Genomic DNA, 20000 nt, shown 5'->3' with positions numbered 1-20000 from the left:
ATCGCTCTTTTGACTTTGGAATAAATTCTCTTTATCAGTATACTGTTCTTCTACACATCCGTCTCCAATCCATATAAAGAATAATTAGGATTCATTAAAAAAAAAGAAAGAAAATCCAATGGTCCACTCCACAAAGAACCCACCCTTTCCCGCATCAGCCACTATCTATCTTTAACGTCTAATTAGATCGGGTAATCATTCAAATTAAGACAAAGCTCGTTGCTTTTTTATTTCACCAGAATTAGAGCCATAGGGCTCTATCCATTTATTCACTAGACCCAACTGTAAATGGGGAATTTTTTTTCACTTCCAAAAAGAAAAAATTTGTAACGATCCGGTAAGGATAAACTCAAAGTTCTACCTTTAATTAAATAATAAATTAATAATAAATTAAATAATAAATTAATAATTAATAATTAATAATAAAAAAATATAATATTTTATTACGACATTGCTGTTTTTCCATTCATTACCTTTGAGGATCAGTCGTGGTCTTATAGACTCTACCAATAGTCTGGACGAATCTGTTGCTTCATCCAAATGTGTAAAAGATCATAGTCGCACTTAAAAGCCGAGTACTCTACGTTGAGTTAGCAACCCGAATAAATAAATAGGATATGTAAATACGGTCAAAATAAAAAATCAATTGAATTGCACTGCACGACCCGTCAAACATTGAACTAGAACAAATCGAAAAGAAAGATTTGTTGATCAATTAAAAACACCAAAAATACCAAAATGGACAGATCAGATTAAACAACAACAGATTCCCAATAGAGATGTCAAAATTGTGACAAACCACCATTTTATTTATCAATTTTCTTTTCTTTTTCGTTAAGAAAATACATCTGTATGCCAGTAATCCGGTTAGGGCAAACCCATCATTTGACTGAAGTGAAGGAAAGAAAAAACCAATATGGGGTGGAGATAAACGGATCTATTTATCTACGATCGAATTATATTCTTCGATGCACCATTGTCAATATGAATCCAATGTTAAGAAACAAATTTAAGTAAATCAATAAGGACTTGTGTTGGATTGGCACAACATAAACATAATAATAAATTTGGATGAAAAAAAAAAATACGAAAGAGGTAAAGTAAAGAAAAAATCTCGGGTTTATTCATCAATAGAGGTACCATAAGCAAGATTAACCCCTTATTTGTTGGTGGATTCCCGCAACAAACAAAACAAGAAAAAAAGTAAATTAAGTATGAATACAGCAAGAAAAAGGCAAATGTGGTGTAAATAATTACACAAAGATAGATACTAGTTACCCCCCCTTTTTTTTTTATTTATTAATTTTGTTTTTTCCTTTAATTAACTCGAATCGAAGTTCTTTCTTGAAATAATTCTGCCTTCCTTAAAATATCACAAACAGTTCCCGTAGGTGAGCACCTTTTCAAGGAAATATAGAATAAGAGGAACATTTAAATAAGTTTGATTCTTATCGGATCGTAAAAACCTACTTTTCTAAGATCTCTTCCTTCTCTCGGGATCGAACATCAATTGCAACGATTCGGTAGATGGCCATTGGAATAGATGTAAATAAACAATGCCCCCCTAGAAACGTATGGGAGGTTTTCTCCTCATACGGCTCGAGAAAAAAGGATTCTAAATTTCTGTATATGTATATAAGGCAATGGATCCATAAAATCATGAATTAGACTATGATTTGAGTCGTTTTTTTATTCTTCCTTACAGAAAAAAGAATCTCATTCGTACTCATAACTCAAGTTGGGTATTCTGACAGAGTTCGAAGGGAAACCCTTAGACATTTATTGAGCCGTCTCTAACCTCTTTTGTTTGTCTCATCTCGAATCTATTTTTATTCCTCATTCTGATTCAATTGTTGAGACAATTGAAAATAGTGTTTACTTGTTCCGGAATCCTTTATCTTTGCTTTGTGAAATCATTGGGTTTAGACATTACTTCGGTGATCCTTACTCCTTTCAAAAGAGCAGCAACATACCTTTTTGTTTTTTGTTATTTTTTTCTATACTATAGAAATAGAATATGAACGGTGGATTCCCTTGTGATACACTTTTGATCGAAATAGTTTTACCAATTCTGAAAAATTTTACTTTTTATTTTTCAAACTTCTTTGATTTTTCGATTTTTTTAACCTTTCGATTTATATATTGAGGATATACTTACAAAGTTGGTCTAACTTATTAATAGTTACTAACCCTAGATTCTTCCCCCCGATAAACGAATCAATCCTTTCTGCTCGAGCTCCATCATGTACTATTTACTTACAACCTAACACAAATTAGGTTCCTAACAGAGCAGAACAAACTATGTCGAGCTAAGAACATCTTCATTCCTATAGAAAATGATGGATGTAAGAATCCACAGCCGATCATGTCCTTCAAGTCGCACGTTGCTTTCTACCACATCGTTTCAAACGAAGTTTTACCATAACATTCCTCTAATTTTATTTCAAACCGGTATGTAATTGATTCAATATGGAATCATGAATAGTCATTGGCTCAACCGGTGTGTGTATACCGGTATATAATAGTACATACTTTCTATCTATCTATGGATAGATCTATCTATCTATGGATAGATAAGTATTCATCCGGGGAAGGCTCGGTAAGGATCCAATTTATTTAACTCTATATTCTATCATATGAATGAAACATATTTCTAAAAAAGACGAATAAATAAGTTTGCTTAAGACTTATTTACATCTTAAAAAGATTGTTCGGGACGATCAATCATGAAGGATCCATTTTTCTCGAACAAATAAACTATAAACCTCAAAAGAAGAACCTTTAATATTAATAGATTTGCAATCCCGGAACAAAATCAATTATTAATAAAATAAAACTTTTTTATTTTATACAATACGGATTTTGTTTTACTTCAGGTTCAAGAATTTTTCTTTTCCATCAATTCCATAAAGTCAAGTAGATGCAATATACGAATTTCCCCCAATCGCTACATTACATTGATTTACAATTATTCATTTGAACCGGATAAGATATAAGATGAACCAGATAAAATACAAAAAAATGGGGTCCAGATCAATTCGTTTTTACTATTTTTTTCCCACACCAGTTTTAGAAGTTTTAAGACCAGTGATGAAATTAGTACCAAAAACTCCCTACTCTTTAGTCTCCACATAGACTGTGGAATTGGGATACCCCATTTATTTACTTTAGGCTTTTTACCCTTGGTAAGGGAATAAAGAGGCCTTTCTTTCATTCACATTTCGATTCAGAATGCTTCATGTGAGAATTGACATTTCATAGATATGGGACATAAAGTTTCCAAAAGTAACTAACTTTAAAATGAATATTGAGTAGTACGAACATATCCTGAATGTGAATGATAAACCCAGAACTTCTTTTTTGAATTAAAAAAAAAGTATTTCCACCCACATTTGACACTTGATTACGTTTGTGAGAAACCAAATGAAAGAAAAAATATGATTCTAAGAATGATTCTTAGAATTCAGAACAATGTTCTCGTTAACAATTTTATGTTTCATGTGGGATACAATGTGATCCCATCTTTCGTTTCTGATGGAAACGATCTGGGACGGAAGGATTCGAACCTCCGAGTAACGGGACCAAAACCCGCTGCCTTACCGCTTGGCCACGCCCCATTTCGAATTTCTATTCGACACTAATAAACATTAATATTGGTATTGGTTATTCGTCAATTCCAACCCAATAAATACATTGGGGATATATTGTTGCTAGGATTCAACACATGTAGATATAGAATCAAAAAAATTCATTGATCATTACGTGGAATTCAGTTAAGATATTGTATGAAAATGGAATTCCTTGTATTCTCATTTGAGAATGGAAGGAAAGATTTTTTGACTTGTCTTTTTTTTTCCCTTATAAAAAAAAACTCAATCAGAATAAAATTATCTAATCTACAAGAACGAAATTTTGTTATGCTTAATATCTTTAGTTTAATCTGCATCTGTCTTAATTCTATCTTTTATTTGAGTAGTTTTTTCTTCGCCAAATTGCCCGAAGCTTATGCCTTTTTAAATCCAATCGTAGATGTTATGCCTGTCATACCTGTACTTTTTTTTCTCTTAGCCTTTGTTTGGCAAGCTGCTGTAAGTTTTCGATGATTTAATACTCTGCTAAATTCATGATTTATTCGATAAATCAAAATTCGAAAAATTGATAAGACCAGATAAGTCTTACATTATGAACCCTCGATTCAAAAATCGAAATTCTTGTATATTGAATAACCACGGCGATGAATTTTGATCAACTTATTTCCTCGTTCTGACCTTACAGTGAGCAAAGACTTTATTAGGTTGCCTACAATACCTAATTATTCATATGACAAGAAATTTTTGATAACGAAGGAATCAAAATCTTATTCCAAAGAAATTCGTGAAAATGACTTTCTTTTCAAAAAACACTTCATTTTTTTGGGGTGTCATGTCAAAACAAATAGTTAATGTGGTAAAAATAAGTAACCTATTCCCCTTTTCAAAAAAAAGATCTTGGATTGTGTAATGCTTACTCTCAACTATTTCGTTTATACAGTAGTGAATTCTTTATTTCTCTCTTCATCTTCGGATTTTTATCCAATGATCCAGGGCGTAATCCTGGACGTGAGGAATAAAAAAAAGATATTTTTAGTTTTCCTGTTTTTCTAAATTTTTTTTCTTATGATTTATCTATTCCATACATTTACCTATGATAAAATCAAGGGATCGAAATTCTTCGAATTCCGAAAGTCTTCAAGTAATAGAAGAAGCGGAGAGAAGGGATTCGAACCCTCGGTACGAATAACTCGTACAACGGATTAGCAATCGCCGCTTTAGTCCATCAGCCATCTTCCCATCCCATCCCATTTAAAAATGGAAAATTTTTTATGTGTTAACGTGAAGTAAAGATATATAAAATATAAAATAGATAATAAAAAGTAAAACAATTATATACATATAATTATATACATATAAATAACATTATAATATAACTTATAAGATATATAAAAAGAACATAAAGTAATATATCTATATAGAATAGATAAATATATATATATATAAGAAGAAATTTGATCAGGAATCAATTTAGATATGATTCGAAACGGATATCCCAAATAGAAAAAACCCTACTTTTTATTTTGTACGAAAGGTTTATTCCCCCGGCTTGGTTTAAGTACTGGCCGGCCAGGCCCAGTATTTCCATAGATAAATGATTTAATAATGATTTGATATCAATCAAAAATACTTGTTGAAGTGTCATTTCTTATTATAATACTTAATATTATTACTTAATATTATTACTTAATATTATTAATATGAAATTAATATTTTAATATGAAATTAATATATTTTTTTATTTTCTTTTATCATTTATTACTTACTGGAAAAGAAACTGGAATAATAAATATATAAATATATGTATATATATTTATATATTTATTATGTACATATATATGTACATATATTAAACAATAAAAATTATTAAAATGAAAAAAAAATATCAAATATAAACACACATATTTATAAACGTAGTTATAATATAACTCATTTATTTGTTCAAGAGACAAGCTTTATTTGAACATTGAGATCCAATTGGACCCAATTCTTAATTCATAAGTAAATCTGCAGTTGAAAGAAAGTTGAAAAAAAATAACCATGTATGCAGATTTCATCCTTTCAATGATCCAGCTTCAATGATTCTTTCAGACCGGGACTGTCCAGTAATGACTTCGTATCAAACGAAAAGAAAAGTATAATAACTATAACTTTTTTTATGTTATTTAAGTAAGCTTTCTGCTCTTCGCCCATTTAAGTCTAAGTCCCGGCGGGACGAAGCGTCAACGCTCAAATTTTCATGATTTGATGCTATCTTGATTGCGCCTCACTCTTTGTTCGACAAATGGTCCATTCATATACAATATAAATATATAGCGGGTATAGTTTAGTGGTAAAAGTGGTGATTCGTTCTATCAAAAACTTAAATAGTTAAGGGGTCTTTCAGTTTTTTTCATATTCCGATCAAAAACTTTATTTCTTAAAAAGGTTTAATCCTTTACCTCTCAATAGTATATTTGAGGAAGAATATACATTCTCACGATTTGTATCCAAGGCCAATTAGAAATTGAATAAAAAAGATTGGATTATGGATATGGAGTCGCGAAGCATAATTTTTTTGGATTGGATTAACTCTTCCAATTGAATGAGTATGAATAAAGGATCTATGGATGAAGATACAAAAGTTTATTTCCAATCGTAACTAGATCTTCAATTTTTTTTTTGTAAAGGGAAATTGAAGCCAAATAGCTATAAAATGATGGTTTTGGTTTACTAGAACCATAGCATATTGTTCAGCTCGGTGGAAACCAAATTCTTTTCCTCAGGATCCTGCGAGTGGAAATAGGGGAACGAAGTAACTAGACTAAATGGATTTAGTTAATCCCCTCTCTAGAGGGATCATCTAGAAGCAAGTAGCTTTGGATGGATTCATACAGAAAGCTAACATAGTGTTATGGATCTAATTTTTCTCTTGGAATACATCGATCTTCTATAAAGGAGCCGAATGAAACCAAAATTTCATGTTCGGTTTTGAATTAGAAACGTTAAAAATGATCAACCAACGTCGACTATAACCCCTAGCCTTCCAAGCTAACGATGCGGGTTCGATTCCCGCTACCCGCTCTATATTCTTTATTATATATGCCCTTTATTATACATACATCATCGATTTGGATATGCATCCTTGTTTTTTATTCCCTAAAATATTTTCCGTGTAATCGTTTTTTATCCGAACAAGAGAAAGGAAGAATACGAAAGAAGAAAATAGGAACGAAAAGCGTCCATTGTCTAATGGATAGGACAGAGGTCTTCTAAACCTTTGGTATAGGTTCAAATCCTATTGGACGCAATTTATTTCCATCTATCTTTTTTAAATGGCTATACCAAGAAACCTTTTTTGAATGATTCGAATCAGAAATATTTCTCAATGAGTATTCTTGTACTAAGAATAAGAGGGAGAAGTTGACGCTTGTTCCTGAAGTAAAAACAGTTCGATCTGTTCCTGAATAGCTTCCCTCAAAAGGGCTTCCGCTTGCTCGGTGAATGTCTTGGTAGAAGATATAATTTCTTGGAATTGAGGTTTATTCTTTTTTAAGTAGGTACGTAACTGAACGAGAAATTTCTTTACCTGTCCAATTTCTAACGGATCAAGATATCCATTCGCTCCGGTATAAATAGTAACTATCTGTTCTTCCACCGTGAGAGGGTCTGATTGGGATTGTTTAAGCAACTCACGTAATCGTTGACCTCTTGCCAATTGATTCTGAGTAGCTTTATCGAGATCAGAAGCGAATTGTGCAAAGGCTTCTAACTCTGCGAATTGCGCTAGTTCCAATTTTGATTTGCCAGCTACTTGTTTCATGGCTTTAATTTGAGCTGCGGATCCCACTCTGGAAACAGAAATACCCACATTAATAGCGGGTCGGATTCCAGCATTGAATAGATCGGCGGATAAGAATATTTGTCCATCTGTAATGGAAATTACATTAGTAGGAATATAAGCTGAAACGTCCCCAGATTGAGTCTCAACTATTGGTAAAGCAGTCATACTCCCTTCACCTAAACGAGAATTTGATTTAGCGGCTCTTTCCAAAAGGCGCGAATGCAAATAAAAAACATCTCCTGGATAAGCTTCACGACCAGGGGGTCTTCTTAATAGAAGAGACATTTGTCGATAAGCTTGTGCCTGCTTGGAGAGATCATCATAAATTATTAAAGTATGTTTTTTACGGTACATAAAATATTCAGCCAGAGCCGCTCCCGTATAAGGAGCGAGGTATTGTAATGTAGCAGGTGAATCCGCCGTTTGGGCTACCACAATGGTGTATTCCATCGCCCCTCGTTCCTGAAAAGTAGTCACTACCTGAGCCACAGAAGATGCTTTTTGACCAATAGCTACATAAACACATATCACATTTTGCCCTTTTTGGTTAAGAATCGTATCTGTAGCTACTGCTGTTTTTCCAGTCTGTCTATCCCCAATAATTAATTCTCGCTGACCGCGTCCTATAGGGATCATCGAATCGATAGCAATAAGCCCCGTTTGAAGAGGTTCATATACAGAACGTCTCGAAATAATACCTGGGGCAGGAGATTCAATTAACCGAGATTCAGAAGCTGAAATTTCACCTCTCCCATCAATAGGTTTAGCCAGAGCATTTATAACACGACCCAAATAAGCCTCACTCACAGGTATCTGAGCAATTCTTCCTGTTGCTTTTACAGAACTTCCTTCTTGTATCATCAAACCATCACCCATTAATACAACGCCAACATTATTTGATTCCAAATTCAGAGCAATTCCTATTGTACCCTCTTCAAATTCTACTAATTCACCTGCCATTACTTCATCAAGACCATGGATACGAGCAATGCCATCGCCCACTTGAAGTACGGTACCGGTATTCACAATCTTTACTTCTCTATTATATTGTTCAATACGTTCACGGATAATATTTCTAATTTCGTTGGCTCGAAGGGTTACCATTAGTGTTTTTTTTATTCTTTTTCGAAAGCAAAGGGAAAAAATAATGCCTAAACTCTAAACTAAAGTAAAAGTAAAAGGGCTAATCTGTTATTTCTTCCATGGCCCCTAGAATGCCAATATTAGCACGGATCGTACGGAAATGTAACTCACTATTCAAACAACTATTCAGAGTTCCTAGAGCTCCTTGTAAGGCTTGTTGAAAAACTCGTTGTCGGACCTGATTAATCGCTCTTTGTTGTTCAAAATGAAGGGTTTCATTTTTGTAATTTTCTAATCGTTCCAAAGTGTCACAAGTAGCATTAATCAAATTTTCTTTTTCTCGTTCTATCTCAGAGTATCCATTCATTCGATACTCATCTGCTTCTATTTCTACTTTCCGTAAGCGAGTCCTGGCTCTTTCGAGCTGCTCAATGGCCCCTCTACGTAATTCTTCCGAATTTCGAATAGTACTCAAGATCCTCTGTTTTCGATTATCTAATAAATCATTTAATGAAAGTAGATTATCTTACCATTAATTTCACAACTTCCATAATCTCTTCCCGAACCAAACATGAATCTTTCGATTCATTTGGCTCTCACGCTCAATTATTTATTTTATGTTATGGGCATTCCCATATCTTTTTTTTTTAATGTAATGAGCCTACCCTCTCTTTTCTGTTTATATTCAAAAACATCGAAACTGATATAAGACCAGAATATTAGGAGGACTCTTCCGACCAGACAAAAATCTATAATTGTCAGCAAAGTTCTTTCTTTATTTGTATTTGTTCTTTATTTGTATTTGTTCTTTATTTAATTTAAAATTTAAATTTACAATTTATTTCTATATTTTTTTTATTTCCTTTTTTTCTTCAAATCCAAAAATCCTATTTTTTTTTTACGTAGGTCGTCGATTCGGCATTGGAAAAAGAGCAAGTGCCCATTTTTTAATAATGGTTCAAATCATTTTATCGATATGAGTGTTCTATATCAGATAAATTACAACTATTCATTTTTAAACCATTTCGGTACGTTAGTACCCGGTAGAAAGAGTACCATGTTTTGCCTGGACTTCAAACAGTTTAGCTTTAACCATGTTAATGGTCTCACATTATTGGTTGATAGAGAATCAAATTTACCAATAAGTCACGAAATGCTATGGTTCTTACATATGATTTCTTAATTTATTCAGAAATAATTCGTTGAGATCGTGCACTTTTTTTCCTATTTATCCTATAAAATGAATAAAATACCATAAATAAAGTGCAGTCGGATGGATCCAACCTATTCTTGAAATACACAACTCGCACACACCCCCTTTCCAAAAAAAATCAATACACCAAGCACTACACTTAGATTTATTGGATTTGTTGCTAAAATATCGGTATTAAACCCGAAACTCCCGGCGGATGGCCAGTGACCCAAGGAAAGGAAAGAATCGGTTCCATTTTTCATATGCTCTCCTCTTATAGATAGGACTAACAAAGAACAGAGTTCTTTTTGTATCACTTCGTCGTCCCTTTTTTGATCGATTTCTTTTTATTATATAAATTTTATTTCCATTTTTTTTTAATGGGAGTAGATTAAATCTAGTAATTTAATTTGATAATTTTTAAATTTCTTACTTGAAGTTTCCAATCCAATAAAATACTTATTAGGTTAAGTCTTGGGTCTCATGTCAATTGTGAAATATCTCGTTTGTTGAAACGATTCCTAAAAAAAGTAAAAAAAAGGTTTCCATTGTACTAAGCTAAGGACGCGAAGGAAGAAAACGAGCGGATCCAGTAATTACTCATCCTCAAAACAGTCCTTCCTTTCTTGGGGTATTGTCTCAACAAATAAATAATTGTAGGAGTAAAGCGTTGATATAATTAGAAGAAGCAAACAGCAATTCTGAGTTAATAAAATAAGAAAAAAGTATAGCGAATTAAAAAAATAAGAAAAAAAGTATAGTATGTAAGGTACTTTTTTACATTTCTAGGATTAAACAAAAGGATTCGCAAACAAAAGCGCTAACGCCACGACCAGTCCATAAATTGTTAAAGCTTCCATAAAAGCTAGACTAAGCAATAAAGTACCTCGTATTTTACCCTCTGCTTCTGGTTGTCTCGCAATACCTTCTACAGCTTGGCCTGCAGCAGTACCTTGACCAACTCCAGGTCCAATAGAAGCAAGCCCTACGGCCAATCCAGCAGCAATAACGGAAGCGGCAGAAATCAGTGGATTCATGGTAAGTTCCTCGCACCAAAAAAAAAGAAATGGTTAATGATACAATCAACCAATGAATTTTTACTTAATTTTTTTATCATTTTTTTTCATTAAGATTTTATCATTAAGATCTATCTGATTAAGATCTATCGGGTCGAAATAACTAAAAACTCCGAATTGAAATGGTAATATTACTGAATCGTCAGAACTATTTCGATATCTCATTTTGAGTTTCTACCCATAATGGAGTTTTTGTAAATACATATGTATACGGTTCTAGTTATTGCATTTCTTTGTTTCGAAACATTCTTTCATTCAATTCTTCTTTCCTTTCTTTTTTCTTCTAGATACTATCCTTGAGTTCATCTCTTTTTTGCATTTCATTCAATCCACAATCGCAGACGAAACAGAAAGACTTATATTGGAACTATATAAATGCAGTGAACCGCAATCAAATCAATCAATAATATATATATATATAGGGTATATAATAATATATATATATATTAGGAATAGTCCTATATAACTAGTAAATATCTAATATCACATATACATTTGTTTCTTCCATAACGTAAACCACCCGCATTTTATATTTTATATTGAATCGGATTACTAGAATCATTCCTCGAAACAGACACAGGGGCTGGACTTATAGAGATTACATACTCTAGTGTGACCCCCCCAACCCATCTTTTTTTTTACAATTCCGCAATATCGTCTATCTTTTTCTACGACTCTAGGTCGTATATTCATACGTATTTGTATTTGTATCTATTATGTTCCCCAACCAAGTGGATTATCTTGAATCATGCATGAATTGGGATAAGCTTAAAAAAGACTATTTCGAAAACTAGTCAATGATGACCCTCCATGGATTCACCTATATAAGCCGCGGCTAACGTTGCAAAAATAAGAGCTTGAATACCACTTGTAAATAATCCAAGAAGCATAACAGGTATAGGAACTACTGAAGGGACTAAAGAAACAAGAACAACAACTACTAATTCATCAGCCAATATATTCCCGAAAAGTCGAAAACTAAGAGATAAAGGTTTTGTGAAATCTTCTAGGATGTTAATTGGTAAAAGTATTGGGGTTGGTTGAATGTATTTTCCGAAATAACCCAATCCTTTTTTGGTAAGACCCGCATAAAAATATGCCGCTGACGTGGGTAAAGCTAAAGCAACAGTAGTATTTATATCATTCGTAGGCGCAGCTAACTCCCCATGAGGTAATTGTATGATTTTCCAAGGTAAAAGAGCACCTGACCAGTTAGAAACAAAAATAAATAAGAACATAGTTCCAATAAAGGGAACCCAAGGACCATATTCTTCTCCAATCTGAGTTTTGCTCAAATCTCGAATAAATTCAAGGACATATTCGAAGAAATTCTGACCGTCGGTCGGAATGGTTTGTGGATTCCGAACAGCTATGATGACTGAACCTAATAAGATAGCAATTACGACCCAAGAAGTGATAAGTACTTGGGCATGGATTTGTAAACCTCCTATTTGCCAATAGAAATGTTGGCCTACTTCTACACCCGATATATCGTATAACCCTTTGAGTGTTTTAATGGAACATGGTATAACATTCATATTGTCCTCTGACAGAAATTGAACTTCAAAAAAAGGAATTATTTTGATTCAACCATCTATTTCTCAACTCATTAACTTGATCATTAATCGTATATTTTATTTACGATACCAAGAAATTACATAACTCATAACATAATATCAATATCCCCAGTACTTTTTTTATCTTTTTTAAAAATTCAAAAAAAATAGTACCGATCCAATAAATCTATGGAGTTGCCAAATAATTAACTAATCTTCTTATTCTTAATGATAATCAACGATTTCTTATATAGCTAGAACGACCCTCACAAATTGCAGATACTAATTTGTTAAGAATCAATCGGATTGAAGTATAGCGTCATCATTTGCTGGAATCGAAATATCTGCGAGATCTGGGTCACAATTTGTATCGATTAAACAAATTGTCGGAATCCCCAAAATGACACATTCTCGAAGAGCCGTATATTCTTCTTGCTGATCAACGATGATCACAATATCAGGCAACCCCGTCATATATTTGATCCCGCCGAATATGTTTGCAAGGTAGATAATTTTCTCTTCAACATTGCTGCATCTCTTTTGGAGAGACAGTTGAGTTTCCCCATCTTTTGTTCTGCTCTTAAGTCCCTGAACTTGTGAAGTCTCGTTTCCGTAGTGGACCAATTCGTTAACATACCACCAAGCCATTTTTTATTAACATAATGACACCGAGCCCTTATTGCAGCTGATGCTACTGAATCCACTGCTTTATTTTTTGTACCAACGATTAAGAAGTTTTTTCCCCTACTTGCTGCATCAAAAACTAAATCACAGGTTTCTGATAAAAACGAGCAGTTCTAGTGAGATTTGTAATATGAATACCTTTACGCTTTGCAGAGATGTAAGGGCATTCTAGATTCCATTCTTAGTACATGACCAAATGAACTCCTGCTTCCATCATCTCTTCCAAATTGATGTTCCAATATTTCTGTCATTTTCCCCAGACTTCCTTTTTTTTTTAACAAGAGACGAGGTAACCTGAAATAAATAATTGTTCCGATGGACCTTCTACGGGGGATGACCGTTGATACACGACCCAAACCATTAATTTCTTTAATTACTTATTTATTTTTTACCAAATCAATAATCGGACCAGATAATTGAAAAATAGTTAAAGTGAAAGAAAAGAATCTGCTCTTAGAATCATTAAATCGCGTAAATGATTGTTCTGATGTCTCATGGAAATTTGTCTCATGGAAATTGTTTTGGGCGTAAGAACAAAATAATTCTCATGGTGTAACAAAATATCTCTTATTCCAAATGAATGTTCTTGTCTTGCCTTGAAGGTGTACTAATTTTGGAATCCGGTACCAACAGTATAATCCCCCCAGAACAACGTTCTCTTCAGGCCTTTCAACCAATCAATACGACCTCGTAGAGCAGCTTTTGCTAAAACTCGAGCGGTTTCTTGAAAACTTGCTTCGGATATGAAACTTTGAGTATTTAGAGATGCCCTCGTTATTCCCAATAAGATTGCCCGATAACAGATCGCTTCGTCCAAAGCACGCCCTGCTCGTTCCGCTCGCAAAAAGCCGATTAATTCTCCAGGTAAAAAAACATTAGACATTCCATCTTCTGAAACCAACACTTTTGATGTTACTTGACGTACAATAATTTTATATGTCTATTATGGATCTGTACCCCCTGGGATCGATAAACCTTTTGGATCTTATTACCAAAGAGATACGACTTTGGGCTATGGTTAGCTCAGCTCCAATCAAGAATCCCCAGGGATTCCAAGAATTCTTTGTATACGTTCGTTCCAACCTTCAACTCTCCTTTCTAGGTTCATCGATATTGAATCAATCGAACGCACTTCTAAGATTTGTTCCACTTTTGGAAGACTTGCGTTTATGTCACCAGATCTCGATTTTTCATATATAAATGTAACTAATGTATCTCCTTCGTAAAGTATTTCTCCATAATGGCTATGACAGTTGCTCCTGGAGTGGCCAAATAGGGTTTAGCTGATCTTATAACTAAGGAGTCAACATGAACAATTAAAATTTGACCAGATTTTTTTACGTGTGATTCGTATTGAATAGACATACATTTTCGCAAATAAATTGTCCAAGGCTAATTATTGTAGATGTCTCTTCACAATAATCGTGATGGAGAAAGCACCAATTCAAATGGAATGGATTCAAAATTATGTTACCGCATGGATCGGGATTATAAATCCTCCTATTTTCATCTATTAAACAGTATTTAAGTACTTGGAAAGTCTGTTAAAATTGTCAAGTAACAAATATTTTTTAACAAGATATGATTATGAGTTATTAAATAGTAAGATGAAAAAAAATTCGCTATTTTAGGGACAATAGTCCTAAGGGACCCAGCAAATCCCTAATTTGGATTATGGGATCTGATTCTTTTGTCACATGTTATATTTCGAACCATTGAATGGACCAATTCGAGAACAATTGGATGATGACAAATTATCAAAGATTGGCATTCATTATTTCGATTCAACAACGTACCAATACCAATAGTTCCTTGATGTTGGGTAAGTGATTGAATCTTCGCCTTGGAATAAAAAGGATTGATATTGGTGCGATCTAATCTATTATCGGAAATCAATACGGAACTTGCCCTATCATACCTTTTCCGGTATACGAAATAGTGGAATTGACTAACTCAATTCTTATGAAATCGCGAATCAGATCATTTGTCCTTACTCAACAAAGGAAGCATGAACCTCTTCTATAGAACCATTTTTTCTTGGTCCAATTCAATACTAAGCAAGTCCGAACTAATTGAATACTTGTGTGATAAATTCCTCGAATTGACTTGCCATTTCCATAAAGGATATAATTGACAACTCTAAGTTGGACATTATCCTTTTCCTGCAAGAGATCCCGAGGGAAAAGTGTTGCTAAATTTATCCATCAGCTATTCATATGTGACTACGGACCGAACCGAAACAAAATACTTTTTTCTGGTGGGTGTGATCCGTTGGACATAGATCCAATTTTCAATTTTTTTGATTTCTTAGAATTTTTTTTTTCCGTCTCTGGTGGTATCAAAATGCCGCAGTGCCTGGATATCTTATCTGTTCTCCAGGAAAATGAATATCTCCAGAAAAGATTTTCAGTTCAATACTTTTTTTTTTCTCTCCACTCGGACTAATCCGCCTACCCGGCTTCTTGTATTTAAAGCGAGTTGTGTATCTACTCCAATGATACTATGTTCCGGACCATTATGAACGAAGATCCGGGTAAGATATGCACTTCTTCGAGAATGAAAAAAACCGATCTACTTTCTGGTATTTCGGACTAATTCTTTTGCTCTTCGATACTCAATCAAATCCTCTTTTTTATGATTGAATCTACCTCTATGGTCCCATATTTAGTAATTCCTGAACTATTTCTTCTGTATCGTGGATCATCAAAATAAGCAAGAATACTATTTCTACGTAAAATACCATTTATGGGTATTTCAATCGAAATACCAAAACAGGGCATTAGTTCTTTATCTCGTTCTTGATCATATTGTAATGGGATAATGAATCTATTTCTTCGTTTTTTCGCCAAGAAATCAGAATTTTCTTGGAGAATAGAAGATATATGAAATCCAATGACCATTGGATATGATTCGATCAGGTCTTGAATAGTCAAGAATTTCCCTATCTTTTTTACCAGAAGTATCCAACAATTTATGTCTTACTCGATGATTAGTCATTGAGGGGTCAAAGATATATCTTTCTTCGAAAGAAAAAGAATGAACATTCATTTGATCTTGATCTTTGGAGCGAAAAAGACACTATACTGGATCTGCACGGACCTCCTGCTAATATCCATAAATGACTTGTTTTTGGTAATAGATGAACATTACATGTGTATATTCAGATGCATGGTGGACATCGGTACTCCAGTGCATTCTCCCTCTGATTCAGAATAAATATGTTTTCGTACCTTCTCTTTAAAACGAAAAGTAGACGTTCCGGCACGAATCTCAGCAATCACTTGTTCTGATTCTACATATTGATCATTTGAACTAAAATCAAACTTTTTGGTGGAATATTCACATTATGGATAATATCCCGAGTCTCAATAGTTACATACAAGTCTATAGAACATAGAAAAGCAGGATGCCATGACGGGTACGTGTGGGATAAACCAAATCCTCATTGAATTTATTTTTCCATTAGAAGGAGCTCGTACATGTTCGGCAGTATCACCTGTGAATACTCCACCGGTATGAAAAGTTCTTAATGTTAGTTGAGTCCCTGGTTCCCCAATTGATTGACCCGCAATAATACCTACGGCTTCTCCCAATCGACCAGGTCGCCGTGAGTGGGACTCCGACATAACATAATTGACAGATCCAAGATGCACTCTTGCAAGTAAAGGGGTTCGAATATATATTGGTTGTGCCCGAAAGGTTATGAATCGATTGACAAGTCCAATCCCAATATCTTGATTTCGAGCGGCAATGCATCGTAGACCCATATATATATTGTCTGCTAATACACGACCAATTAGTGTTTGGACAAAAATTTTTTCCGTCATCCCATTTCGAGGACTCACGGAAATACCTCGGATAGTACCACAATCCGTTTACGTACAATAATGTGTTGAACTACTTCAACAAGTCTACGCGTGAGGTATCCGGCATCTGATGTCGTACAGCAGTATCTACAACTCCTTTGCGGGCTCCGTAGCAGGAAATTATATATTCTGTCAAAGAAGCCCTTCGCGTAAATTGCTTGAATGGGTAAATCAATCATTGTCCTTGGGGATCCGACATTAATCCTCTCATACCTACTATTGTGTATCTGAGATGCATTTCCTCTAGCTCCCGAAAAGGACATCAGATGGACTGGATTAGAAGGATCAGTCATCCGAAATTAGGATTCATTTCTTGTCTCAAATATTCACTTGTAGCATACCATATCTCAATGGATTGACGTAATTTTTCTACGCATGTACATTCCATAATGATGTGTTTTCAAAAATAAAACTTTGTTTCAGTGTCTTGGACTAACCATCCTTAGAAGGTATTGTAAAAGATCATCAATTCCTAATGAAATAGATGTAGCAGTGGCTTGCTGGAAACCCAAAGTCTTTACTTGATCCAGGATGTGTGATGTATATGCCATTCCCGAAATGATCTATTAATCTGCTAATAAGTCGTTCATAGCAGTTCCATTTATCACTTTATGTGAAAGACCAGATCAGCCCGTTCTGCCATAAGTACCTCTATATTCTGCTGAGTAGGATTCGACAATGGGCCTGAGTCAGTGATTCGAAAACTTCCTTTCCTCAATCTCAATCTTGATTCACGCAAAATTCAGAAATTATGATACCAGTGAAACTGGAGAGACCCGAATCCCTACGGGCACGGGCATCACCTAATCTAATTTATTAGTTTAGATAGCGTATGAATAGGCCCGACAAAACCCCTGTATGGCTTCTTCTATTTCTCGATAAAAAGAAATATGACCAAGAGTGGTTCGAATGTATATACAATGGATTTCTTTTTTTACACTTCCTACTATTAGATAGTGCTCATAAATCTCATGATAAGTACCCAAAGATTCATATTGAACTTCGATGGGAACTCTCTTGAGCCAATGACACGTTGATCTAGTCTCCATCGGAGCCACAAAGGACTATCTAAACTGATTCGTTTCTGCCGATAAGCTCCAAGTACATCATAGGAACTAGAAAATACAGTTCTTTCTCTTTCGTATACTTATAGTCATTATTGTCAACTGTATTATTTTGATAGTTTCCGCGATTATATGGATTATGCCTATTTGCACAATACCTCTACGATTCCTGATCGTTAATACATAGAGTCCGATAAGCATATCTTGAGTTGGTACGGAAATGGGATCCCAATAGCTGGAGACAAGAGATTTATATGAGAAAACATAAGTAAACGAGCCTCCGCTTGAGCTTCCAAAGATAAAGGTACATGAACAGCCATTTGATCTCCATCAAAGTCTGCATTGAAACCCTTACAAACTAATGGGTGTAAACAAATAGCGCGCCCCTCCACTAAAATGGGTTGGAAGGCCTGTATGCCTAATCTATGCAAGGTGGGTGCTCTATTCAACAATACAGGATGCCCCCGCATAACTTCTTGAAGTATTTCCCATACAATCAGTTCTTTTTCCCGAATTTGACTTTTAGCAATCCCTATGTTAGAAACATGTTGTCTGATTAGACCACGAATTAAAAATGTTTGGAAAAGCTCTATTGCTATTTCTCGAGGTAATCCACATTGATGTAATGAAAGAGAAGGACCACAACAATGACGGAACGTCCGAATAATCGACCCGTTTACCAAGCAGAGTCTCACGAAATTTCCTTCTTTGCCTTCAATTACATCTGAAAATGACTTGTAAACTTTATTATGACCATCCCTCATTGGTTGTCCCGGATCCCATTATCAAGAAGTGTATCCACGGCTTCTTGTACCAATTTCTCCTGACACATTACTATTCCCTGGCGTAGATCTACTTGTTGCTAATAGATCGGTAAGAGTATTGTTCCGATAGATAACTCTTCTATAGAGTTCATTAATATCCGAACTCATTAGTTTACCCCATCTGTCTGAATGATTGGTCTCAACTCGGGAGGAAGAACTGGTAATAAGCACAAAACCATCCATTCTGGTTCTACATTTGTTCGAATAAAATGTTTAGCTAATTCCGTGCGTCTAACCAAAAATCCTTTCTTCTTCTAATTTTTCTATCTTCCATTCATTTCCAGTGGACCCTCATCTCCTAATTCCTTCCATTCTACCAATGATTATCTATAATAATTCGCAAATCTGAATCGGATAATTGTTCTCTGATAGCACCTGCTCCTGTAGAGATTTCTCGATTTCGAAATGTCTCGAAGCCTTGAGTAGTAAAAAAAAGTGGGATGGTGTATTTCCGGGATTGGATTTCATATTCGAATGAACCTCGTAATCGTAAGAAAGTAGGTTTTTTAGATATGGGCCTAGCAAAGAAAAATCGAGATAGGTTCTATAGGATTGGATTTCCCCCTTTAAAATCGGACGTGAAGGTTTCCTCTCATCCGGCTCAAGTAGTTACAGCAAAAAAGGGGTTCTTTCTTATTTTAACTTTGTTTTGTTCGATAAAACCCTACCCTACAAAGAGCTACTCCTTACTCAAGTTCCAGTAAGGACCAACCTTTCATTGATTCATTCTTTTTTTTTTACTTTAAAAATTTTCTGAATTACTTATGACAAAATGGAATGTGAAATTTTTGAGTAGTCTACTTCCCCTCAAATGATGAATCCCTTAAAGGGGATACTTTGGGACTCGTAAGGGATTACTTGTCTATATATCATTCCCTTCGACCTTTTAGGTCTCTACTCACCTCGATGGTTATGCCATGATGTCCTTTGAAGTATATATGCGATAAATAGACTCCAGTAACCATGCTATATATATTTGCTTGCTTAAAGAGAATCTCTCTCTAAAAGAAATGGAATGGCTAATTCCACGAAAAAGTCTTTTTTTTTTCACGAGGTATAACTAGCAATTCCTATTTATCTGTTATAGAATCGACCATGGATCAATTCCCCTTTCATTTGGAAGTATTGAATTACCCATAATTCTGAGTTTCATGTTACTTTTCCCAAAACACATGTCAGAGCCGGGGCATCCCATTCAATCTGATTGGGATGACAGTTTCTCAGTCCGAATCTGTAAAATGA

General features: G+C 34.5%; 1 protein-coding gene and 1 non-coding gene across 2 annotated transcripts; one reads left to right on the top strand and one right to left on the bottom strand.

Annotated features, from left to right (window-relative positions):
* The first annotated feature begins 6807 nt into the window (after window positions 1–6807).
* TRNAR-UCU (transfer RNA arginine (anticodon UCU)) lies at window positions 6808–6879 on the top strand. Its single transcript has one exon. It is a non-coding gene; the product is annotated as a tRNA-Arg (tRNA).
* A 5738-nt stretch (window positions 6880–12617) lies between these two features.
* On the bottom strand, window positions 12618–12968 carry LOC140854597 (small ribosomal subunit protein uS2c-like). The gene has a single exon (XM_073250549.1). The coding sequence runs from the start codon at window positions 12966–12968 to the stop codon at window positions 12618–12620; it is 351 nt and encodes a 116-aa protein (XP_073106650.1).
* Between the last annotated feature and the right edge of the window lie 7032 nt (window positions 12969–20000).

This window comes from Elaeis guineensis, unplaced genomic scaffold, assembly GCF_000442705.2.
Source record: "Elaeis guineensis isolate ETL-2024a unplaced genomic scaffold, EG11 Super_Scaffold_1000265, whole genome shotgun sequence".
NCBI lineage: Eukaryota > Viridiplantae > Streptophyta > Magnoliopsida > Arecales > Arecaceae > Elaeis > Elaeis guineensis.
The sequence above is the reverse complement of the archived record's forward strand: the minus strand, read 5'-3'. Positions and strand labels throughout refer to the sequence as shown.

Bases quoted from the DNA above. Each gene is read 5' to 3' on its own strand.
- LOC140854597 (XM_073250549.1), bottom strand. From the start codon at position 12,968: ATGGCTTGGTGGTATGTTAACGAATTGGTCCACTACGGAAACGAGACT.